This window comes from Falco punctatus, assembly GCF_963210335.1.
Source record: "Falco punctatus genome assembly, chromosome: 4".
NCBI classification, from domain to species: Eukaryota; Metazoa; Chordata; class Aves; order Falconiformes; family Falconidae; genus Falco; species Falco punctatus.
The window spans coordinates 15,968,959-15,994,957 of NC_137583.1; the positions used below are offsets into that span (position 1 = coordinate 15,968,959).

At 43.2% G+C, this 25,999-nt stretch overlaps 1 protein-coding gene across 15 annotated transcripts in view; it reads right to left on the bottom strand.

Annotated features, from left to right (window-relative positions):
* Positions 1-25,999, bottom strand: part of CADPS (calcium dependent secretion activator) — a 220,391-nt gene that overhangs the window by 45,222 nt on the left and 149,170 nt on the right. For 5 of the 15 annotated variants that reach the window (XM_080382924.1, XM_080382923.1, XM_080382918.1 and 2 more), the window contains 6 exons: positions 25,345-25,468; positions 21,946-21,963; positions 15,090-15,194; positions 12,317-12,423; positions 6,461-6,617; positions 5,331-5,472 (listed from right to left, as the gene is read on the bottom strand). In XM_080382924.1, coding sequence (XP_080239050.1) covers positions 5,331-5,472; positions 6,461-6,617; positions 12,317-12,423; positions 15,090-15,194; positions 21,946-21,963; positions 25,345-25,468 — 653 coding nt within the window. The remainder of the gene's footprint in view (positions 1-5,330; positions 5,473-6,460; positions 6,618-12,316; positions 12,424-15,089; positions 15,195-21,945; positions 21,964-25,344; positions 25,469-25,999) is intronic. The other 10 variants (XM_080382917.1, XM_080382916.1, XM_080382922.1 and 7 more) reach the window with 4 other exon arrangements.

Consider the following 25,999-nt stretch of genomic DNA (forward strand, 5'->3'; position numbering starts at 1 on the left):
AGCTACTGAAATCTTTTCCATTGATGTTCGTGGGCACAGCTTCAGCATTGAACTTCCTTGCTCTCAGGGACCACACTAGGACATGCCATCTTAGGGGGTCCCTCCTGTTCCCCTGTACTAAATCAGCTACCACACAGGCAGCATTGTCTGGACTCTTGGACACTATGTCTTTCAAGGCATTTTAAAATGTTAGCAACCTCCTTGAGTCATATTTTGAACTCCATTTCTTACTGCAAGTTTTACATATCAAAAGCCAAAGTCATGGAATTGAGCTGGCTATACCAAATAAATGTTTCCTAACGCAACAGAAGACTTGAACTACATCTCTGCAACAGCTCGGCTTGTCATTGGCAGCAAGACTTAGGGAATAGATGTTATCCTTATTCTCCCTTTGTGAATAAAATCCCTTGTCAGGGAGAAAAACCACAATCCAAAGTCTTTTTCTGGTGAGAGAAAAAAAAAAAAAAAGATGCTCTTGTTTTCTTTTGTTTCTATGATTCTTAGTAGATTTGACTTCATGCTATCTGCTTGTTCTCTTTGTTAGGCAGTAAGCAGACACTTCAATACGAGAATTTACTAACATAACAAAGCTGCCCATTGTTTCCATTCATAATGTATCTGCTATTGAGATGATATGATTATTGAATGAGACACAGACTCCATGGTGATTGAGAGAGTGTTAAATCTTCAGAAATGGCAGTGCATGTGGTTAGATACTGATATGGAATAAATAAAGAAATAGCAAGAGGTGGACAACATATAAATGTATAAGGAAAAGCAACTTAAATAACTTAGCCAGATGGTAAATACATAAATCAGAGGACCTTTGGTTTTAATATTAAAATTCAAGAAGTGACAGTGTTATATTAATAAAAACACTGTATTAATAAAATATGACTTCTAGAGTAAACAGTATACTATATTCACACGGAAACATATTTCTTTTATACAACACATTATTTTGCTGATGCAAGGATATGTTGCAAGAATAAGTTAGTACTCTTAAAAGAAAACAAAACAGCAAAATAATGGAGTATATTAACATACAGTAACTAATTTAAAAAATATTCTCCTGAATTGACATGCACAGTTTTGCAGGTTCAACCAATCTAATTATCTGACTAACAGTTGCAGTGAGACCTGTAAAAAATTATTAATATTACCAACAAATGTTCCAGCCTGCAGTTGCTCAGACCATAAAACTACAGGTCCAAGATGAGAAACTGTTTCTAGAAGCCAGCCATGCCTATTTAATATAGATGGCTAAATATAACCTCAGCCATCAGGCAGGGAATGTGGGCATTTGCATCAACAAGATGAGGGCTGTCTGATTTAAGACAACTCAGCTTCAGGACTGGATCCGGATACGTTTGATAAAAGACGCACACTCTGGAGCTGCACTGCTTGTTTTCTCGGCTCCTTCTGATTCACCCCTGTTTGTGTTTGTTAGCTGCGTAAATGGCTTTCACCTGTACTGTCTGCGGGGAAATTCTCAGTGCAAACAGACTGGCAACATAGCCCTGGACAACATCCCAGCGCTCACACTGCACTGGAGCACTGATCACAGAAAACAAGCCTGGGTGCACCGGGGCTGCTCCTGTAGAGCTGCCCTAGTACTGACAGGAGGGCAGAAAAATCACATCTTTCCACTGAGTTGTCTCCTGGCTTCAGAACAGAGCTAAACGAGACCATTGTCCACACTTAACTGCGCAGTTCCTACAGGATGCCTGACATGATTTAGTGATGGAAGATGCAAACGCCTGTCTCTTCCATCACTACAAACACTTACTACCTTACTGCCGAGGCTGAGCAAATGCTCAAGAGCAAATCTTTTCACAAAAGCCTTGATGTGAAGCAAAGAGCTTGATCGTGAAGTAGGCAGTCAGATCTGTGCTCTTCCTGTGACTGACACCCAGAATAGTAACAAAAATACTCTTTCACTACAACGGTGCTTCTTTTAAGGGGAAACATTTTTCGCTAGCATTTCGTAGTAGCACAACCTTATAAAATGACTAGTATAATCATACTGAGTTCTTATATTTATATTAATGATACACTTATAAATAGTTTGCAGAGGGTTAGTGAGCAGTTAATAGATGCTAAAGCCAGGACTAAGCGCAGTAGAGACAACCATAGGTCAATGAGTAATGTCCTAGTCAAGCAATTGAAACTGGTTGTCACTGCACTGGCTTTAACATTTGCTCAGGAAGATCTTTCAACACAGACACACACACAGAGACACACACACACACACACACACGTACGTATCTGCTGGCTGCAAGATAAATCAGTGTTCTCCGAGAAGCTAGCACGAAAAAAACCCCATTGCAAACCCTACTTATCCAAGACCTCTCAACTCACCAGAGAACAGACCTACTCTGTATCCTCCGTATTTGGATGACTGTGCGAAGGACAAGCGTTCCGCATTTCTCTGCGTGGATTCATACAAGCACACCAGCTGCTCTAGCTATAGGGCACGGACCCCCTGCAAATTCAGCAGCTCTGCAGAGGCAGATTACATAGCCCTCATGAGCACATTACATCGATGCTTTTTCCCCCCATGTTTTCAATACTTAACAGTATCTCTCTCACTGTTTGTGATTTCTATACCTAACTCCTCGTAGCATAAGGTGCAGAGTATTCAGCAATGAAAATAGAAGAAATACATGCTTGCAAACTGCCATCTGGTCAGGTTATGGAGGGCTACATATTTCAGCCTTGACTGCAAGCATGAGCACAGAGAAACCCTTTCAAAAGACTATGTTGTAGAATAATTTCTTGGTTAACAGGGAATAATGAGATCTCCTTCTCCTAATTCACTGTAGAGATCCAAAGCAGGGCAACAGTATGCTTGGTGGAACAGGCAGCCATGATGATCTACCTTTTCTGGCCATCCTGAAGGCCTTTCTTCAAAGCAGAGGAGAGCCAAGGGAAACATACTGCAGCGTTCCCAATCCCCAAAAAGCTCTTCTGGAGAGGCAGCAATGGAAGGCCATGACTTGGGTGGGAATTGGCTGGTCGAAACTCTTGGAGAATCAATGGCCAAAAATTCACCTATGCTGCAGTACGGACATGTGGCATGAGAAGGCAGTAGATGCAGGAGAGCAAATCAAACAAAGTAAGTCTCTGACCTGAGTTTTTCTGCAAGTTTGCTGTCGATCAGACAAAGAGGAGCAGGTGGTCTGCCCAGGAGGCAAAAGATGAAGATGCCTTAACATTTAGTTCTGAACAGCACATCAAAAATGTCACAGGATCCTAGGAATGACACCCCTCTTTTCCCTTACGCTGTATGTGCCACCCTCTGCGCATTCGCTGGTGCCTTCCTTCACCGGGTCACGTTGTGTTAAGCCAGCATGTGCAACTCGCGCTTTTGTGTGTGAGACTCAAGAGCAAAACTCCAACTAGTGAAAAAACCCCCAGAATGCATCTTTTCACCAGATGGACACAAGCTTCTTGTGAAAAGCACCCACTTCCCTGCTGGAAGAAATCAGAATTCTAAGTTCCCCAGTCTGTAAGACAGATAGTCCAGCCTGGGCTTTCATAGGAAACTGCAAGGCTCAAACACTCTGTAACTGGAATTCCAGAAGGGAATAAGCATTACAAAAGAACTAAGAAAAGGTCTTTTGTAGCTATCAAAGATAACTTGAAGATGATAGATAATGGCATACCCAGGGACAAAGCACTTTGGCAGGCAAGTACCACAGCCAAGTGCTTACAGCCATCTATAGTTAAGCCACTAAAGTCAATAAAAGCCAAAATGATGTCAGCTTCTGGCAAAAGAAGAAAGCAGAACAAATTGCTTATTGACTGCTTGACTGAGGCGGACAGGTACACAGAGTTGCCTGCTTCTATTTCATAACAAAGAAATACAAACATACTCATTACTAAAGCAGAGCTCTGCAACTAAAGTTAATGCTAACTTCACAGTGCAATTCTGCTTGAAGGAGTGGCTGTAAAAATGGCATTCTCCTACTCGAAAGATCTATTTCTTGTATGTTTTCTGGGTCACATCTGCTTATTTGAAACAAGATTTTTTAGGATTTTTAATCCTGTTAGCCTGCAGACCAAAGACAGCAAATGGAAAGTGAGAGAGGCTCCTGAATGCCTGCCACTTAACCCCACTCAAAACAGAGGGGATGATCAGGTGTCAAGAAAAAGCCTGAGATTTGGCAGGCAGAATCCTTACGGATGCTGAGGATACACAAGAAAGAAAGGAAAAAACCTGGGTACTCAGACTCCAGGTTGCATATGGGAGGCTGGCTGCTGAACAAAATCTCTTTTCCTTGTAAACGGAACATATTTGGTGTGAAAAGCCCTGAAAGACCACACGTTCTTTTATACAGCAAACCTCTGAGAGTGCAGTGCCACTTAGCTTTGCCTAGAGAATCACAAAAAAGCAGGGAAAATAGTCTCTCCAGAGGTCATTTGGTCTCAATCCCCTGCATGAGGCGCTGCCAGACTCATGTTGTTTGCAAAGGGTCGATTTTTCTCTTTTAATACCTTCATTGGAAGGAAAAGTCAGTTCTTTTTCTTCGTGGGATCTGACTTGGCTTTTTAGAGCAAGCGTGACAGGGTTCAGCAATGCCTCAAAACCTGTGAAGTAACAACAGTAATCCAAAGCACATGCCACATTTTCATCATTTACCAGCTCTTGAGTTCAATTTGGGCTTCTTTTAGGCTACTAACTTCTCGCTGGTAAATTCCTAGTTCTCCAGATTTAGCAACTGATTCTGCTTGAATCATCTCACCCATGTCGCACTGTGGTTTCTGCACGCCTAATCCTACAGGCGAGGAGCTGGGACCCAGCAGAGCTGCCCCGGGACACAGGGACACGTGCAGCCGTCAGCCGCGGGGCTGGCACGAGAAGCACAGCGCTGCACTATCCCTCCGCGGGGTGGGTGGAAAAAATGAGTCTTGGGAAGAGTAAGCACAGCAATGACTCACACAGGTTAGAGGGCTGGACTGAACACAGTGAAGCAAGGGGTTTTGTTCTGAAAAGGAGCTATGTGAGTTCAAAAGCAGCATTGGAAAACGCCTTTTAGAACGGGATCCAAAAAGCCACGCCAGCTAAGAAGGTTTTCACATTTTCATGCTTCCATGTCCATAGGCACACAGTTCAAACTGAGGCAGCAATGCATTTCAAAAAGCCAATACCGTTTCCCTCATTAACTTGAAAAGCCTGAAGAGATCAGACCTTCTATTTTTAGAATTAAACTAGAAAATCCAAAGCACTTTCTGCACGTCCAGTCTAATGTTTGCTAATTCATCTCTGTATGAATCTCCATCCATTTGCACCCAAATTCCGATTGTATCAAAGGAGGTTTCCTTACTTTACTGGCTCCCATGACTCCCGCTCAAAGCCCCTGTGAATTGACTGTGCAATTGAGGACTCCATCAGATCGACATATCTAACAACAAGTGGAGCAAACAGGTCTTGGAGGTGTTTGTGGAATTTTCCATTGCACAAATTATCTAGAATAGATAAATAAAAGTATAGTAAGACACTACTGTTACTAAAACCTCTGTAACAAACCACAGCGCGGCACTTCATTACACAACGAATTTGTCAGCAAACAGGGAGAAACTTCGAGAACATAACAGGAGCTGGCATCAGGCACCAGTGTTAACGACAAAGACAGCAGGAATGGCTTCTTACTCCAAACAAATAAACAGATAACGAATCTTCTTTTCCATTAATGTCAAACTTACAAATACTTTATTACTTCCTGCAAATAAAACGGATGTAAGAAATACAGCATGGCAAACGTTATGGCTTTTGCAGGTAGAAGAATCATTTCTTTGGTTACTCGCTACTATGATACTGAAAATTGCTCTCTGGAGATGAGTCCCTGGCTTTTTCCTGTGGTTTTAGAAAGCTAACTGGGGCCCTGGTCCAGGACCTAACTGAAGGTGATGGAAGTTCTGCTACCAGCTCCCCAGGGAGCAGTTGGGCCACCTGGGGGATTGGCAGATCCTCAGGGGTTTTGGAGGCATGGCCCCATGTGCTTTGGAGAAGAGCCTTATTTCACAAAGCACTACTCTTCTGAACTACTCCCCCTTCCATTTACTTTAATATTTTCCTCCCTTCAGTAAAATCTTCTAAAGCAGGGACTGTCCTACTCCATGTTAAATATATGCAGTACACACATACAAAACAATACACACATTTAAAGGCAGTGAGATAGAGTACCTAATTCCCTGAAGGCAGCTATTACCAGAAGACATGAGAAGATGAAGCAAAATAAAAGTTCAACTTCTCACCTTTGACTGAGGCATTTGATTTAAGGGGTGTCTGTGTGCTTTTTTCTAGCAGAAATGGAACAAATTCAAGCTGATGCTAAAAGAGTATGTCCTGTAAATCTCTACCCATCCCAGTTTACTGTGCAGTACGGAGAGGCTGAAAATATACAGTAACCTGAGTTGCCCACTGAAAAAGAAACGATCAAAATACAATACATACAGTCACTACGGAGGGAATCGTTTAGAAGCTGAAAGAGCGGAAAGCTGTCCCAGGTGTCTGGGGGTTGCACCTCTAACGCAGCATCCATATCCACTGCAAACAGTGACAGGAAGGTCTCCGCATGCTCGACCATTAAGTCTGACCACCAAGCAAAGGCCTTCAGAGTTGGTAGAGAAAGATAACAAAGAAGTATATTAGTTCTAATAAAGTACAAGGAAAGATGTTAGGCCACAAATCTCAAAAAAAAAAAAAAAAAAAAAGAAAAAGAAAAAAAAAGTGCATCCCATGGAAACTACCTTTATTGTAAAGAGAACAGTGCTTTCAAGTGCTAGCCTGCACAGACAGTGCTAATCACAGGAATTAGGCACCGCTATTTTAATCAAAAGTTTCTTTTAGAGGATCTATTCAGAGCTCCACCATAAAGGCATGCAGGTGTAATGCGGCAGAGAAGGTTTTGTCTGTTCAATTTACAATAAATGACTTCATTCATCTGTAATTATGCTGATTATCAGAAAAAAATTCAACTAATTCTTGTTCTAAAGTATAGAAATTTGGGAGTTTCTTCACTGTGCTTGTGTGCTTTCTGCTGTGTTTTTCAACAGTTTAAATTTCATTCAGATTCACTACTTCCATTTGTCTTGAAAAACTAGAAGCCTAAGACATGAAAATCTGTCCTAAATCACTCACACTCTCCTTTAGAGATATGTCAAACATCACCAGTAAAAGTTATTACAGCACTGTTCGTTTTACATGGTTAGCTATACACATCCATAGAAACACACTACCACCTTCATAATGCTACTGATCAGGAAACCAATTACAAAGCTCTATCATCAACATGCCAAGATAAAAAAAAAATAATAATCTACGGCAAGCCTATATTTTCACAGAGGCAGGAAAAAAATATATCTAAACTTGAAAACCAAAAAAATATCATCGAAGTAACTCATTCTCATGCACGTGGGTCCTTAAAGTTCACTGTATGGGCTCTCTGTCGTGACATTCACATCATACATGGCTCAGATGTGAATGCTGCAAACGCATGCATGCGTGTTTAGTAATCACTTCTGGCTGGGAACATGCAATATGAGAAGTGCTGTTGTTAGGCCCATGTGCTGTCATTTTGAAGTGATAGGAAATCACTCAGTGACTTAAAGGATCTAAGAAACAGCTTTCCAGCACTCTGCAAGAAAAAAGAAACCTCTAGCATAGGCACAAGACTGGAGATGAAACGGAAAAGACTGGGAATAGATGGATCAGTTTGAAGAGGAATTGCCAGTCAGGGAGGGGTATTTTTTGCAGATTTTAGCAGATATGAATAAGCAGAATGGACTTTCTCAGGGTTTGGTTTTGATTCACTGATGAAGAGCTGCACCGATGTGCAGAGCACAGCTCCAGCTGCTGTGTCGCTTGGCCACGGAGATGGAGCAGTGCCCCCAAACCAGGCTACTGACACGGACCCCTTCAATTCTTCCTATTTCAGCCTGACTTCTCAGCTGCCAGTGATACTGGTGGGGCGTCTTTGGGACTATTTCCACTCCTTCATTCCCCCATAATGAGAAGCAGACTGACATTGCCCTGCTATTATCCTGTGAGTTGACAAGAAGCCAGTATGAAGACATAGGTGAGTTGGACGTGGCACTGGGTGTTATGTGCCCAGAACACATCCGAGATGTAAAATAACCAAAATAACTGAATAATCCCCAAACTAATCTTAGTATTGGGCCCACCCTGGCATGGGGGTGAAGATGTGGATGAGGTGGGCTGTGCCACGAAGGCTTTGGCGCATCCAGGGCAGGCTGGGCAAACGCCATGCCCGGAGCAGCAACACCAGCAGGTTACAGTGTCCTGTGGTCACGGCACGGGGACAAGGTGACTACACTGGGCTCCATCTGCAAACTGTCCCCAGCCCCACGCACACGGAGGAATCTGCCCGGCACCGCTGCAGCAACACCTGCCCTGGGGTGCTTGGGAAGCTTGAGGCAGCAGTGATGGTGGCCCTGGGCGTTTGCAGAGATGTTGCTCTGGAGAAGCCAAAAGCGAGGTGAGGGAGCCCTGAGGGCTGAGCATGCATGGCAATGCTCTCTGGCTCTTCCTCCCACGTGTGGTGCTGGTGTCCAACCGAGAGCATGGCCGGACGCCTGGGAGTGCCGCATTGGGAAGCATCAAACTACTGCAAAACCGCACAGGAACCAAAACCACCAAGACTCAGGTCTGCTCGCAACTCCTGCTCAAACCTTCTCCCCAGAGTACAGGTGGGGAACGAGCTGACACTGAGCAAGGGGGCTGCGGAGTGGCCTCTAAAAACCAGCAGCGCTCGTCTGTGGTTTTCAAGGAGGGTGCTGGAGCTGTCCTTGCTCCGATGTGGTTTCCTTGGCTGTGCCTCTGCTGCCAACAGCCTGCCACGCTGCCCCCCCATCAGATGCTGCCCCCAGGGCTGGGGGCGGAGAGCGATCGCTACAAACGACCGATGGCAATTGGCATCTGGCGGGGAGGGAAAAGAGGGGAGGCCCAAGAATGTCTTCTGCAGCAAATCCCAACACAAACACTTCAGAGTCCTGCAATAAAAACCTGCTTCTGTGAAAAAGGAAAAAAAACCCCAAACCTATTTTAAAAAGAAAACCATGTAATCATTTGTGGAAAAAAAAACACCTGCCCAAACCAGTCACAGTTTCCCTTTTGCTGGAAAAGTCAAACTTCAGCTCTGTAAGCCTCTAACTTTAGCCAGGACCCTCAGCCTCCTCCTCCCTAGTCCTGGTGAGCAGGACTGCCCTGCGGTGGGAGCAGTAACACCATACTTCGAAAAACTCCTTCAAGATGGTAACATTTCATTTATTTACCATCTACTTACCTGCTTTGCTTAAAACACAACGTAAAGGGGAAAAAAAGTGTGCTTTCTAGCCAAACACAACTATTGTTGTATATTTTACACATGGATACACATGTATATATGTATGACCTCAAGGAGTTAAAATACATATATACGTATACACATACATATACATAGAGAGAGAAAACACCAGTTTAAAAATAGGGGAATGCCATCATCTCTGGCATGTGTCATCAGTCATCCAGAGGAAGGGAAGGGAGCTAGGAGACAGCTGATGGGAGAGATGACACAATGACAGAGACCTCCCGCTCTCACAGATTACAGACGTAGGCACGAGGGTCCTGCTGCATTTCTGCCTGCGCTGGTTTGCTTCCTTCGTACGGGTAAGACAAACCCAACTGACTAGACATAGCACTTCTGTGGTCATGATTTTTGAACATTTTCCATGCTCCGAGCATTATTTTCTGGGTTCTCATTAGGGAGTCTGCCTGGATGTCCATGTGGGGGGAAACGGGGCATGTTTTAATTGCAAACACCGTTGGTATTAAGGCATTGCTTCAGTAAGTGGTGCAATTTAATTTTCTGCTGAACATCCAAAGCAGACGGAAGAGTCACACCTTGCAGGTCAAACCTTCTCCAGGTGAATGGACAACGTGTCAAAAAAATTCACCTGGAAGAATTTGAAAAACAGGAAGTGCAATACCTCAGCAATTCTCATTGCACAGCAAGAGCATAATGTGGCTACAACGCGTAATAAAAAATCAGCGATAAACCACCCAGCCTCTCCTCTCTCTTCCGCTGGGTTCAAGTCACAGTGTGCAGAGAGCTGGCTGACTGCCGGTCCGCTGCTGAAATGCCACAGCCCCCCTCAGGACAGGGATTCAGTGATGCACCAACAGTGTGCTGGGCTTCTGCAGAGGGATGAATTTCACCCTTCCAGGCCATCGTTCAGAACAAGGGACCGGGATGTCTCCTATCCGTGTTGGCATTAACCTTCTGTCTCTAATCAAAACCTCGTGACACAAAAGCTGGAGAACAGTTCTGAGTCTTCCTCCTGGTGAGGATGTCGGTGGCGTGGCTGGCTGAGCGCGACCAGCCCTGTAACTGCTTCGGTCAGAAGTCTACTATTCCAAAATAACCTGCATTTAAATAAACAGCTCCTTCCTGGCTGGATGTACTTCCAGCCTGTGTTGGTGATGAGTGGAATAAAACACTCGTTATCCTTGGACAGGTTAGTGCAGTGCCCTCGAGCACCCCCTCACTTTGGTAAAAATGAAGCTTCTTTCACTCCTCACCCCGTATATTCTCTCTCTACATATAAATACTGTATATCCAGTACAAGGCACATACAGACAAAACCAGAGGAAGACCACTACCGTTCTAGGCACTCGTGTAGTACTTAGTCCATCTCCACCACAGTGTACTAGAGGTCGGGTGAATGCAAAACAACAGAGGTAACAACAGGCTGAGGAGAGAGTCCAGGCAGGTAGGGTTGTGTTGGGATGTAACTGCAGCGCTCGTAAAATATACCCATTGCTACATGCATGGACCGGACTGCTATGCCACATTTACCCTCCTCTGTCAGGCTACCAGCTCCGCAAGCAGCCGACTTGAAGTTGCTGTTACATTCCTCGGTCAAAGTTACGGAAGCGAGGGCAACCCGGGTAAAATCCCAGTAGGAAACATGGCACTGAGAGGGCATGCACGAAATATGACAGGAGTGACTCATTTCATTCGGTTTAGTCACATACCTCTTTCCCCTGCCAGGATCATCCAAGATTGAATGAACAGTAGAAAAACAGGGAGGAAATTTAAATATGCAATCAGGCATTAGTTGGGTGTTGTGGATTGTTGTGTATTATCAATAAGTTAAATTATACTGCAAATTTAATATACACTGGAATGATTTGTAGGTGACTGTGACATTATTTATCAAATGCTCTTAATGCAAAATATATTGAGTGTATATATATATATATGTATTTATCTCAATGGGAAGGAAAAGAGAAAATAGTGAATGAGTGTCACATTACCTACAGTCATAAACAATAACTGTTCACGCTGAATTTTAAAACTATTAACTTTTCAATACATATTCAAGAACACCAGATTTATAGAGAACTCAGGGCTCAATCCTGCAAATACTTACACGGGTACGTAACGTCACTTGCTTGGGCAGAAATGTCCCGACATGCTGAGAGCGGGACTAGAGCCAGCAACGTCAGCTGCCTGGGGGGTCAAGTGTTTCCAGGATCAAGTCTCATGATTTTCTGGTCTTTATTTGACTATGACATGGTTTCAGTGGTTTTAAAACATGAATCTTTCCATTAAAATGCTTTGAAAAGTTAAGAGTAGTTGTATTAGGCCTCAGATAAACCCCAATAATGAGTAACAGAGAATTATCCATCCTAACCTCCGTGACTACTAATTGAGGTACTCCCAATAAGCCCAGGCAGAAGAGGCCAACAGGAGAACAGATGAGTTAATCATGTACCGCAGGGGGCCAGGGAAACCCCTGGAAACAACCTGAACGCTCAGAAAGGAACACAACAAGAATTGCTTTGGTTGGTGATGGTTTTCCTCGCTCTGGCTCCGGCCAGCAGGAGCGGTAAGCTGCTGCAGGGACCCCGCTAACGCTGTCTGGAGGCACAAACTCGTGACATTGTTCCGAAATAGGACCATTCTGAAAAACGGACAGGTTTGCTCTTGTGTGTAGTTGGTGGTGAGTATATTTGGGCAGATTTGGTTCCTGCTGGCACAGTACGAAAGGCTGCGGACTGACGTAGAGGAAAGCAGAACCTAATTCCCCCTTCAGCCCCCCCTCCCCTCTGCAAAAGCAATCTTCCCGACCTGCACTTTGCCTTCGGCACACTCCAGCACCACTAGCTAAGAATACTTTCGGCTTTTAAAGAAGATAACCCAGCACCAGTTGGGAAGACATCACACAAATACACAGAGCTCCCAGCAAGCCCCCGGAGCCTGCTGGAGACCTGGGGGACACGACCTCGCAGGGTGCCGCTGCTCACCTCCGCATGGTGTTCTTCGTTTTGCTGTAGGACTTCAATTACCAACTCTGCCAGACGTATTGTATCTTCTAATTTTTTAGCTGGTGTGACTAACCGGCCTACATTTTCTGTAGTACAAGAACTTGAGTTAAAAGGGAGGCAGAATGAAAAGCTAGACGTACAGTACGTTATTCTAGAGTTGTTTTTTTTTAAAAAAAATAAAATCCCATAATATTCTACAGCTTTAAAGATCTTTTCATGCATATGTTAAATGCTTATATAATTAGTACTGAGCAAACCAGAAAGCCACACTCGTTATTATACTATAAAAATACAGTGCTCCAGCTCCAAATTTCACAATGCCGTCAGAGTTGTTTTGCTTTATGGTGACACTTTATTAGCTCAAATAAGAACATCACATTCCCTAAAGACAGCATCTGGCCACTAACATATGAACATTATGTATCCTTCAATGTAAATGATGCTATTATCGAAATCGTGTCTATATGATTTAAAAATTCTTTTAAGCAGATCAATTCAAACAAATCTGTCTGCACTTTTAATAAATTGTCAGACTCTAACAATTTGAAGGTCACCTGCAACTGAAAGCAAAAATCGCAGGTCTGCCTCGCTCCAGGATTTAACTCCACAAGGGTCACGGATTTACGCATGCTGAAGGGAGTGGAAAGTGGTAAATCCCACTAGGCGTTCATAGGTAAGATTTATATGGGAAAAGAGATGCAACTTTACAGCAAAAACCCTGCAAACAAACCAAAGAGTTTAAATCCTGGAGCTTCGTGTTTAGCTACGTTGAGCTATTGTGCAGAGTCTTCTGAAGACTTTTAAAAATAATTAAATTACATTCTTCTAGGTAATTTATATTGTTAATAACAAACATCTGAGGTGCTAAAAATCTGGAACATTTAGAGTATTTCACTAGAAGTACTATAGAGAAAAAGAAAATAATCACATTTTTATTGAACAACAGCTTCTGCAAAGCTGGCTGAGTGCAACTGAGGTTTCTGTGACCTGACACGGTGGCTGACTGCCCTGAGGTGTGCAAAATCTCCCTGCCATGGTTGCCCTGGGGAGAAGCAGAGCAGATCATCTGCTCCCTGGGGATCCACCTACGCTGCAGCACATCACCACGTTAACTACAGAAGTGTCCCTCTGGTTCAGAGCCGGGTGCCAACCCTGGCTCTCCAGCGCAGCTAGGGCGGAGAACAAGCATCACGCTTTGGTGCAGACCTCTGCACCAGTGTCTGTTTTGGCCTCTCCATGATATCAAAGCTGGATAATTCATAAATGGGTGAAGTACCAAGCCCCAAAACCCAAACAGCTAAAGCAGTCTCTGATGAGCAGCATACAACAAACTGCATGTCCCCAGCGCAGCAGAACGCTAGCAGTGCATGCGTTGAGGTGCCGTTACTAGCAGCCACCCTGGGATTTCCAAAGGAGCCCAGCTAAGGCAGCAGCCTGGGTCCTGCAAGGTGCTGGCCAGGCATCTCACTCCAGCCTTCTGCTCGCACTAGTTTTTGCCAGCGTTTAGGTCTTCTTTCCCTATGGGACAGAAACTTGTGCTTGCATGCAGGTGGCACTGCTCTGCTGGGTCACCAGCGGAGAAACCCCAGCCTCGCTCAGGGCTTGGCCAGTTTTGAGGACTTAATTTTCCCCCTCAAAATCTTGCCTGTTCCTAGTTTTCCCCAAATAGCTGCTTAAAGGTAACAAATTTCCCCAAAAGCCATATTTTCCCAAATGACTGTATTTGGGTGTCTGAGCGAGAGGTACCACAGGCTGGTTTTTGGAGGAGCTCAGCAAACCAGTCAGCTGAAGCGTGGCATCGCAGGCGCTCAGCTTGGCTGAGAGATGCAACATGGTAAAGCACCGTGCAAATGAACTCTCCATTTTTGCTGATTTATGCCAAATATTGAGGCCTTGGGGGTTGCTTCTCCAGTTTTCCTTTTGTTTCCTGTATCACCGGAAACAAAGAAAAAACCAAAAAAATCCAGGTTCCCCTTAAAATAATCTACTGGGCAAACACTGAAACTGGAGAACTGCTGGTTAACTCCTCACTCTTTCTCCTATTCAGTCCAGCACCTCACCAGCTACCAGAAGTAGAAACCTCTTCCTTTTGCAAAAGGAGCCCAAAGTCATGTCCCTTAGTAAGCTCTGGTTGTTTCTGCACCTCTGAAGCCAAGGGGAAGCTTCTGCATTGATCAGAGCAGCATCAGGCCCATTCTCATTTGCAACACTGATCTGCTCTCAAATACAACTAAAAGACAAAAGTGTTAATAAGAACAACTGCTCAGAGATGCTGTCTTTAAAGAAAATATTGATGCTTATACAACTTTGGCAGCCAGCAGATGTCAATCTTAATTTTTTTTCTTCTTATTTTAAATATTTCCCTGGTTAAGTTACTATACATCAGAATATTCTGCTAAGATAGCTGGAGCACTGACAGTTACATGAAACGTATACGATATACTTATCAAACATTTCATCCAACATCATGTAAAGCTCATACATATTTATAGTTTTCATGCAAAATGTTATGCAACAACAATGTTATTTTGTGCTGACGTTGATATTTGAAAATGTTGCATATGTCAGACATTGCTAGACAAAAAAATGTGGACATTTTGAAATAAATGCTACCTCTAAATCTCTAAAACCTACCACATCGCGCTAGGTATTTTGTATAAAGCTACACGTGAGAATTAGCTTTCTACTGCTACACAAGCAACTGCTAGACTAGAAAACCACTGAATAAAAGGAAGGAAGACTATTACAGTACTTGGCGGCTGTTTGGCCATGCCTTTGAGCATGTGATTTATCATGTTAGTCTGCGTTTGAGGAGATGATGGTGGCCCAGCCGGTGGCTTAGGCTTGGACGGACGGGCTGCTTGTGCATGACGGAGAGAGACGCCAAAAGTAAAGAGACAAATGACTTCATCAACAGTGACAAAAAGATGGAAACTTCGAAAGGAACATAAGCAGAAATGATCAAATACAAATGGAATAAGCTGCTGGGTTTTTGCTTATCAGTACTCAAAGTATTACACAGTAATGACACCATTTGACAACACATATTCTAGAAGTCAGCAGGTTCAACATCCTACAGTACCGTGCAATCAGAAAGCTAAAAATTCAATGCAAGTATGAAACTGCACTTCATGCAGCCGCAGGAGGAAACCGAGAAAGGTTAATTCAGTTAAAACTCTGGAATTCAGAAAAGGTGAACTAAAAAAGATGACTTCAAGTCAGCACCCTGATGCTTAGGTACATTTAGCAATAGAATAACGAGCCACAGCAATTAATTGCTTTGCAAATATCAATTACACATTTTAGAATTAAACGTCACTGTTGGTTAAAGGGAGCTATAAAATATTCTTGTGCAATTTAAACATGTAAAAAAATCTGTCACTTAAAAATGTGTGGTTCCTGATCGTTTCCAGCTCATTTAATTATTTTCAACTTGGAATTCTAGTGGCTTTTATATTCTGGGTTGAATCATATATAAAAACTTGCCAGCTCTATCAAATATGTTACTTGCTATTCCAAATGTTAGAATACTGCAATCAGGACTTGACCCATCTGTCATATAGTTTACAATATCAGCATAGGAAAAATTCAAAGAAAATAGCCTTTCCTTTTACATACACTCAGAGAATAAATTATATACTGTGAATATATTAACACAATAGTTTCTATTCCATTTAATAACAGTTTTTAGCAGCATTGTGACTATTTTTAATCATGCCATTTGCTAGGAATCTGGCATATTTATCTGGACATTCTATTGCCAAAAGTCCTTGCCATTTTGCTTGCATTTTCCAGTGGGGGAAAAAAAATCGGTTGGCTTGTGCAAAGTAGATTTCTGATTGCTTTTAATTCTCACAGAATTATAACACTTATCAAAGTATAATAAAGAATATTCGAGTAAACCATTAGTTTAAGAGTAAGAGGTTGGTTCCCCTCTCCATACATAGAGATAGAAATACATACGTATATAAACACCATACAATGCACACACACACACACACACACACACACATTTTTAGTCTTTTAAGCTGTGTAATGATTTAATTCAGACTCTCAGTTTTAAGCTACTGGTTTCTAGCTTTTTTTGGTTGTTATTTTCTTATAACAAGAAAAGCAAATCTATTCGTTCGTCTCTGGAGTCATGCTGATCCTTGTTCAACGTTTACCAAAGGTGGCTTTGTCCCCAGAAGCAAACCTCTCAGCCTCAAGTGAACAAAAATAACTGCATTTTGGGCATTGGCCTCATGACTTCCACTCTAATTTAAAACACAAGCAAGAATTTGGCTGCTCACTGATGGCTCCGGAGTTCAACGTGTAGATATAGGAAGAATATTTTACTGCCCATCGCTATGGAGAGCAGCTTGTGCCGCCATCCCCAGATGGGAAGGGACCATGGGGAGAGGGGACCACACACCTCCTCCCACCCACACCTGGCAACTGCGTGGTGGGAATCCCTCGCCACCCAGGGGAGTCCGTCAGGCTTCAAAGCTGGGAGCGTCAAAGAAAGACAGCTCCTCCTGAGAGCATCAAAGCCAGGATAACATCGCATCTCAGAACTGCATCCCACTGCCATCTCTCAGTGCTGTGACCCTCAAGCACCCTCAAACGTGAGTCCATCCCCTGCCTCCTCAACAGCTACCCATTGAAAAACACATCTCAGTCTTCACGGATGTCCGGACCCCACAGTGTTGAACTGGCCTGACTTGTGCAAGTGTTTTCTGTCCTAGGGAAAAGACATTAACAGAGAAGGAAGAGGAGGAAAAGGCAAGAGATGCAGCAGCACCGGGACTTCACAGATCTCTAGTGCAGCGTGTATAGAACAGCTTGGAGGAGGCTCCTGCTGTGCAGTTGTCAGCACGTACCCTGGGGTGGCTTTCACTTCTCTCGGGAGGCCTGTGAGAGCTCCCCCCCAGCACTGTGCCCCTGCTCCTGGCATCTCCCTGCCACCACCGCCTCTCGAAAACAAGCTTCCGCAAGGGATTACAGCAGGTTAAGCAGCAAACTCTTGATGTAATTCTGATCTGGCCCAATCTGCACAAACATTCAGCTCTTTTGAGCGTTCAAATTTTTTAGACCTGAATCCAAGGCTCTTGCACGATGGCTGCAAAACCACCTGAAGGCGAACGAGAGGAGAGAGAAAGTCCTCTGCCTTCCTGGGGGTACCGAGCACCTCGTGAGCCCCAACCCACATGTTTCTTTGTTGCCTCTTTATTGCAAGAAAATATAAAAGATTAAGGTCTAGCTAAGGACAGTGATTAATTTCGTCTGTAAATTAGAAATGGGGGAGTGACTGCAATGCCCCGTAAGGCAAGGGAGTTTACCTGTTTCTCCGGGTCCGGGTCTTGGAGATGATACATGAGGACCCTTTCACAGGGTGTCTTGGCTCCTGCTCAGAGCCAGGGAGTTGCATAAGGCTGGATGGGTTTTACCGCATTTTCCAGCGATCAGTTGCAGTGTGTGTGGCAGGTTTTGTTTCACTTCGGCTTTTCTTTCTTCCCTGTCCTTTTCCTAATCCCTCGCTACAGCATTTAGCATCAGAAATGCTCTTGTATTTTGCTCATGTGTCAAATGGCTAAGGTTTAAACGCCTCCATCACTGAAACCACAGGCAGGGGCAGCTTCCTCCTTCCTTACAACCTGACAAAGTCTTTTCCAGACAAACTTCTGCCAAAGGTTTTTAAGCTTTTTAAGGATGATACCTGCAAATAAGATCCTGGCAAAAACTTGGATTACTTGGCAAATTATGGTGTTGCGCTTGCAATAAGCTTCAGCCTGCAATGCATCTAACAGGTATATTAAAAGATCTGCACTACTCTGGTATTTATATTGCATACAATTCATTGTGTGTGACTTTACAGACTGAAAGGTTTTCAAACTACATATTTCTCACTCAGCACCGTGATTTCTGGTGGATGGATGTGCTATGAACACATCAGCAACAGTGAGAATTGCACTTGTCTTAGGAGAAGAGCATTGTTGACTTTTCATATTTTTTAAAAGCATAGCCACTGGCTCAATGATTTCCTTTAATAATTAAAAATACACAACCCCTGCCAAAGGCTTTGGAATACAAGTGTTATGTGTGTGTTCATTTGCGAGCCAATCATGAAAATGATAAAAAGCGCTGCTGTTCTGAAGATAACTATAAAGAATAAGGAACTTAGCCTGAGGATGAGGCAAGCAGCCTTTTATTATATTTGTGAGGTGAATTTGCATGTATCTGAAAGGGATTTCGGTGATGGCATTTTTTTCTTTCAAAATAAGATGTGTTATCTCAAAAGAAAGAAACATTCATAGAAATGTGTTTTTTTTTTTTTTCAACTCAGAAGGAGACTCTAATTCAGCTCTCAAATCTCAGCATGCTGAAAAGAGAACTGATCTCCTGACTTTCTGATGATTATTCAGCCTCGTGAAGAATTTTTGCATACCAGAACTGTATCTCATGCCTCAGGCAGCAAGTTGCTCTGCAGTTGGGAAGAGACTTGTAGAAAGATAACAGCACAATGCAGATCTTTGCGATTTCTGATGCTCTTGCAATAACTTTGATACTGCTATAAACACTGCCTTTGAAAGGGCACAAGGAAACCTCAAAAGCTGCGTAACAATTCTTCATTAAATACAACCAAATGCCGCTTCAAGGAAGGAAATAAATAAAGCGGCAGTTCAGCAGCACACGAATACAGGTAGTAGTCATGCCTGAGTTAAAAGTGTGTGACTGATTTATGACTTCAGTCTCCGCTGCTGCATACAAAGACTGATGTTTTCATACGTTTTGCATCCATATTTATTTGAGGAACGTAATTGTATTTTCTTTTTAAGCTTTGTGGTTTATCACAAATGCTGGGAGTGATTGCTCAGCAGTGGCTCGGCTCACAAATCACTCTGTCTCAGACCAGGTTAAGCAACAGGCAGCTCAGCTCCTAATCCTTCAGTGCACTCACTAAGAGTTACGGATGCGTGCACAGAGCTTCCCAGGCTGACATCCAGAAATAGGGAAGGCGAGTGACGTACAGTGAGCATGGGGACCGTGATATGGGCCAGTACAAATGCCTTCAAAAATACCACTGCTTAACAATCTGCTGTATTGCTCTAGTCAAAAACCGACCTCTTCTGCACCCGATTCCTCAGCTGAGGACACTTTCCACGCCTGCTGGGGCGAGCACTATGTACAAGATGCTCCACAGCCAGCGCCAGCCGAGGCTGACACAGCCGAAGCCACCACGCTCAGTCCCTCTCCTGTGGGTGCACCCGGGTCCCCAGCCTGTCACAGGCACTGAGAGATGCCTGCCTCTGCACGGGCACCACGGCTCCCCTGGCTGCTCTGTGGGGTTTTGGCTCTGCACCCACCTCGGCACCACTGCTGGTTGTGTTTTTGAGGGAAGCCAGGCTTCTCCGCCAGCCTGGCCGGGGGGACAGACCTGGGGAGGACAGCGCATGCCAGCAACGCAGCGTCATGAGATGCTGTGCCGCCGCAGCCCTGCTTGCCTGGATAGGGGAGTGGGAGGCTGCCAGCCAAGCAAAATCCTGACATTTCTGGACATCCCAAGAGTAGCTGATTTCCCTTGGTGACAGAGCAATAGGACTTTAGTGGATCCCTTTGCTCTCCAGTTACTTTCCACTTGCAGTCTGTGCCCCATTGCTCTGCCACCCTGGCAGTAAGCACTGAGGCAAGACCTGCGTCCATCCCCACATCTCCTTCACTTCTCCTCTCTGTGCATCAACTCAGCGGTACCATGAGAAGTCTCTCTTTACAGAGACCAAAACCAAACCACAACATGAGAAATACTCGGTCCAAAAGCAAACAAACCAAAAACCCCTTATAGCAAAATATACTTAAAACCTATATGCAATGAATCGTCAAACTGACAGCTGTGGCCTTGGCTGGCACCATCCCTAAGGCTGCCTGTACCCAACTCCAGCAGCACAAAGTGGCACCAGTGTTGATGGGATCCCTCAGTGCCACAGCACTCCAACACAGTGCAGCACATCTCACAAATCCTGTGCTTAAGGGATGAAGAAGTTATTCCTTTCTAAAGGAACGATGGATTCCTGACTTATATAAATAAGCAGACAAACACTTATCAAAAGGTTGCACTTCTTAATCTGAGTGTTAGTAGTTTTGTCTGATTAATAATTCAAGCAAGTCATTCATCTTTAATTGTTTTAGCATAGTGTTCTATTTAATGTTCTATTTCAATACTTTTAAAGCAAGGCAAGAGACTACACACTTTTCAGGAGAAAGGACATCAAAGGGTGACATTTGTGTGTTTAAAAAGAAGTTGTTTTCAGCATCTTATTTTTATTCTTGCTTCTGGCAACATAAATAAAAAGTCAGGCCAAACCCCAGTCACTTTTGACTCCACTTAAGCTGAGGAACTGGTTTCAAGTTGAGTCCTGCTGACCTTGCCTGAAAATTTTTAAAGACAACGGAAGATTTGTGGGCACGAAGCAGCAGAGTCACAACTCCCTGCGTCCTTTCACTCGCTCCAAGCATGAAGAAGAAGCAGTTTTATTTTTAAACGAGCTGGGCTGTAGAAACGTCCTTCTGAATTTCTAAACTGTAAGCACACGACGAGCCACTGCGTAATGCTCAGTGCATTTATTGTGCTTAACCACAACAGTCTGCGCTCACTTTGATGTGCCATAGTTAACGGTAATAGCTGGGATTGTTCTATTTGCTATTTGTTTATTTGCAAGCCTCATAGGCGTAAGGAAAAAATATTCTCCATTTTCTAAATATTTATTGCTATTCAAAATTAATTTTACTGTCATGCAATAGCTCTAGATCACGGCCCGAATTTGAGCTGCGAAGGTCTGGGGAAGCCAGGGCAGAACTTGCACTGCTTTTTAAAAGCAATTTCTTTTTGCAAACAGAGTTGAAATCAACCTTATCCTTCCCCCCCCCCCGCCCCTCCCCCCCACAAAACAGAACAATCTACTCACAAAAAGAAATGAACAGTTCAGGTTTCAAGGACTTTTGAACTAGGACTCTGGGATACAACAGAAACGAGAACAGGGGCTGCAGAGCTCCGCCATCCCTTCCATCTGAAGAGACGGGCACTTGAGCCGAGCCTGTGCCTGGTTACATGTCACCACAGGTTATAAACGAGAGACAAACACGACTTCTGTCCCACCAGATCGTTTGTTACACATTAACAAAAAAATAGAAAAAAATAAATTAAAAACCCAGTCCTCCCATCAAGGCATAAAACAGAAGATATGAAAAACAAAAATGAACGTTAGTTTAGTTATAAATGTGCTTGTTAGGCGTGTTAAGTTAATGGCCAAATCACCAATATTTTTTCACCCAAAATGAGCTGCAGTTCTTTTGGAAACCAAGAAACTTTCTCTTTACAAAGCTTAGCTTCTCCTCTAAAACTCTTCCCTAAGAAGGTACTACATTTCTATAAGGTATTTCTAATCTACACTCTATTCTAAGGAAGGAGGAAAAGGCGATTAAGTAGACAGCACAAATTAACTCCTTAAGTATTAATGCATCTCCATTTTCAGCCTGAAGGAGTACATATCTTAAGGAGCTATGGAAAAAGAAAACAAAATAAATATAACTCAACAGTCCTAGCAATTTATAATGCATATACAATTGTTCACCTGCGTCCTTTTGATTCTCTATATGAAAGAGAGAAAGCAACAAGGAGAGAAAAGAGAGAAACAAGAACAGAGATGCAGGATTAATGAGCAAGTGGACCGCACAGCCCCCCAGTTATGCGTGATATATGACATTTGAAAAGAAGAAAAGTCTCCCGGCCTCACCCCCCACCCCCCCCAAGGCATGGGGTTACCAAAGAAGCTCCCTTCACCGAGGTGAAAGAAAACGCTGTACAAATAGAAAACCAGAGAGGGCGAGCTCTGGGGACACAGAGGGGATCTCCAAGTGACAGCAGGGCTGGGGTGTCCCCTCCAGAGCTCGGTGCAAAGAGTCAGTAAAAAAATCGAGGAGGAGAGCAAGTAAAGTGCATCCTTCCGCTCGAGAGCTAACAGACAGGAGACATGTAAGATCTGATGCACAGAGAAAGGACAGCCTTATACGATTTTATACACAGGACTGGGTAAAGATCTTATACGCAGGCAAAAGGGATGGCTTTTCCCAAGTGTCCTTTATCTGACCTCTAGCTCACTTCTCCCCGATGTAGCTGCTACCTTTGATTGTGTACCAGTGACAAGCACTTTACAAATTGGGGTTACACGGAAGCAAAGTAAAAATGCATTCAGGTCACGGACATAAAGAAGAACTGAAAAAACTTACAGACAATCTGAGTTTATCACAGACAGATGGGTTAATTGTCTAACCTGGTTTAGGCTGATAAAAAGTGACTGGACTTCTCACACTGGGTTTCACAGACAGAAGCAACAGACAAGCCAATGCTAAAAGACTTGAAGCAAGGAGAGTGAGTTGGTTTGGATCTGGACTTTCTGGAGGTAATGAAAACAGAAAGAGCGAGGACAGCATGGAGAGGAGGGTGGTAGGTACTCACGAATGGTTAAATCCATCACTTGAGAGGCCAAGCAGAAGACAGGATGCTCATACATTTCTCTCTTTTTCCCTATAAAAGAGGATTTGGGCATGCAAGAGGCTTAGGTCAGAGGCAAAGAGGTTATAGGCTATAGGTCAGAGGAAAACTTTATATTAGGTTAAAAGGAAAGTAGCCGTAGAGTATTTTGGGATACACACAGGATAAAAGGAAGAAGAAAAACAAAAAATAAAATAATAAACAAAAGAGGGTTAAAATTGGAGATCTACTGGATTAACCATTCAGCATGCCCATGAGTCACAAGAGAGGCTGTGACCATGACTCTAGAGGTTTGCTCTGAACTGTTTGCAAGAATATAATGATCAAAACGTCATGAATAGAGGGAAATAGAATTTCACTGGTTTAAGGCTCCGAGATACTAAGGATTTCAGCCTTCAGTATCTAAGGCTTTCACAGGTATTTCTTCATAAGCATAGCCTCAAGCACTGCTGCCACTGATTTGGTTCTGCATCTCTGACACAACTCTCTCAAACACATGGCTATTCACACATCAGCTTTCGAAAGCAGGATTTCAAAGCCACGTACGGCACGCAGAAACGCATTGCACCCAGGTAAACTTGTCATTTGCTCTTCTAAAGAAGTATTTGAACAGGTAGTGGACTATGCTCATGAGAGAAAACCTGATGCATGCAGCTGGCGGATGTTGGGTTGTTCAAATTAACAATCCCAGCATGCTTGGAAATTGGTGTTACAACCACTTTTATAGAGAGAGTATCAAAAAGTGGCTGTGGCCAATCACGGATAAAGGAGGAGAAAAGCAGAAGAGAGCAGGTAGTGTGGAATGAACTATTTCTCTCAAAAGGTAGCTGGAAAAAAATAGGTTTGTTGCTTCAAAGTATTCCCAGACCTAAAAGTCACAGTGCGAAAAAGAGGGCAGATAATTAACACAACCAAGAAGAATTGAGGCACAAAAGGAAAAGTACACACTAACTGGTCTACTTTGGAAATGAATGCATTTTTACTTACAGATCATAAAGTTTGTTTTTGCATAGATTTATCTGAAAGAAGAGAGCAAATCTTACCAACGAGTTAGTGATATTTACACAGAGAACCTAAGGGAGCCAGCCCTGGGTAGAAGCATCCATCAACAGAAAAGCTGTTTTTGATTCTCAGTCCTTCTCCATCCTCGTCAAGTATATTTAAACATTGCATTTTACAGAATACACCAATTAAAATATCCTGTGAAATTCAGTACTTCCATAAATTGCCTGATAATACAGTGCTTATGAAACCTTCATTCCCTCTCTATTTTTGTCTCTCATTACCAAGTCAAGAGTTGATAAACATCCTTTTAGTGCCCAATTCTTAAGTGTTTCTCACTGGATGCATAACAATGAATTCATTACCACTGGTACACAATTTGCATCATTAGACATCAAAAAATGGAAAAAGAGAGGACATGTCATGTACAGAACCTGGACAATTTGTCATATAATAACCCAATTTTTTACATAAACAAGAACTAAGAACAAATCAGGGAGTGTTTTGGGGTGGTTGTTTGGTTTTTTTTTGGTTGGTTTTTTTTTTTTTTTTCTCCTCTCAATATTGTCCTAGAGGCAAACAACGATAATCTCAACTGTGGGAAAGCTTCACATCACACATGACAGAAACCCAAAGTCTAGAGCAGAACATACCATTCACCTGGAACATACAAGTTTAAGCAGTTGGGAACCCGGGTAAAGTTGGGTAGGAGTTTCAAGTTGGGAATAGCAGCCAACAAGGTACCAACGTATACTGATTAACATGTAAAGAACAACTGGATTGTAGAGCTTCAGCTGACACGTATCCTCCAGCAAGCTTTAAAATGTCTTTTTGATGGCTACATGTGTCTCTGGTCACTGGTTATTATTCTCCCATAACTTAAAAGGTCAATAATATCAGCTGTGCCAGATTTAGAGTGACAAGAAAGAAATCTGATGCAAGTGTGGGATCACTGATCAATGACTGCTATGCAAACTGCAAAGACAATGAAACACTCCCAGAAAAAAGACATTTTAAATTGGCTACAAATGATTAAGCATAGATTAAACAGTTTTTCAGCTTCTTATTTTTCATTTGTTTCCTGAACTCCACTGTCACAAGCAATTAGCTGCACTATACCTTCAGCTGCAAAGATGACATCCCAAGTATTTCTCAATTTGTTTTTTTAAACCACGACATGAATCTGAATACTACACCACTGGCCAAATGAACTAACGATCAAAAGCAAAAAAAAAAAAAAAAAAAAAGCTACAGTTCCTTTTAACTGTTTCCATTCTCTTTTCCAGAAAAAGAAACGTTTTGCATAGCTTCCATTCTTAACTGCTTCCAAAGCCAAAACCACAAAAATGATTCAGAATCACATCAGTTTTATTGACAAGTGAATAAATAGCAAATGAGCTTCTTTTAAATAGCTCCCAGCCACAGTTGCCGCCTAGAAACATAACAAAATTGTAATTTCACAAAGAAAGAGCCTTACCTTCAATTTTGGCATACTCTGATAGTCGAGTATAATTGACTAGAGCTGCTTGCTCCAAGCATTTACGGATGACTGTTTTTACCTCCTCTTGAGGGACCGGAGTAACTATGTCTTTCATCAGAACCTTGACACAAGAAAATCTGATTTGTTGTGGCATCAGGCACACAGAACTGCTTTTCTCCAAGCCCAGCACACAAATTCCATTCCTACACTAGCACTGTGTGGCTCTCGAGGTATGTGTACAATATGCAGGACCCACTACAAGGTCACCTTGGCCAGCTTGAGACGTGGGACCTACCCCTGCTGTATTATTCCCCTTCTGTATCTATACCCTATGGCATGCCCTAAAACCTGTGCTGATTTTTTACAGCATGGCATTAAGATCTATCACAGCTTGCCCAGTGCCAGGCAATGTTATGCCCTTCCCAGGCTCTGCTGATTGACTTGGGTTTAGGTCTGGGCTTGGCCACGCTGTGGGTCAGCAGAGGGGAGGAGGGTGTCAGAGCAACAGGAAGGCTGAAATAGGGATGGGGAGGGTGATGGTGAGCGTGTTTCATACACTCAGGGTAACAAGTCTATCTCAAGATGGGAATTTCACCGGACAGCAGCCAGGCATTGCTTCTGAGGGTCTGTGGCACGGATGATTGCCAGCGAG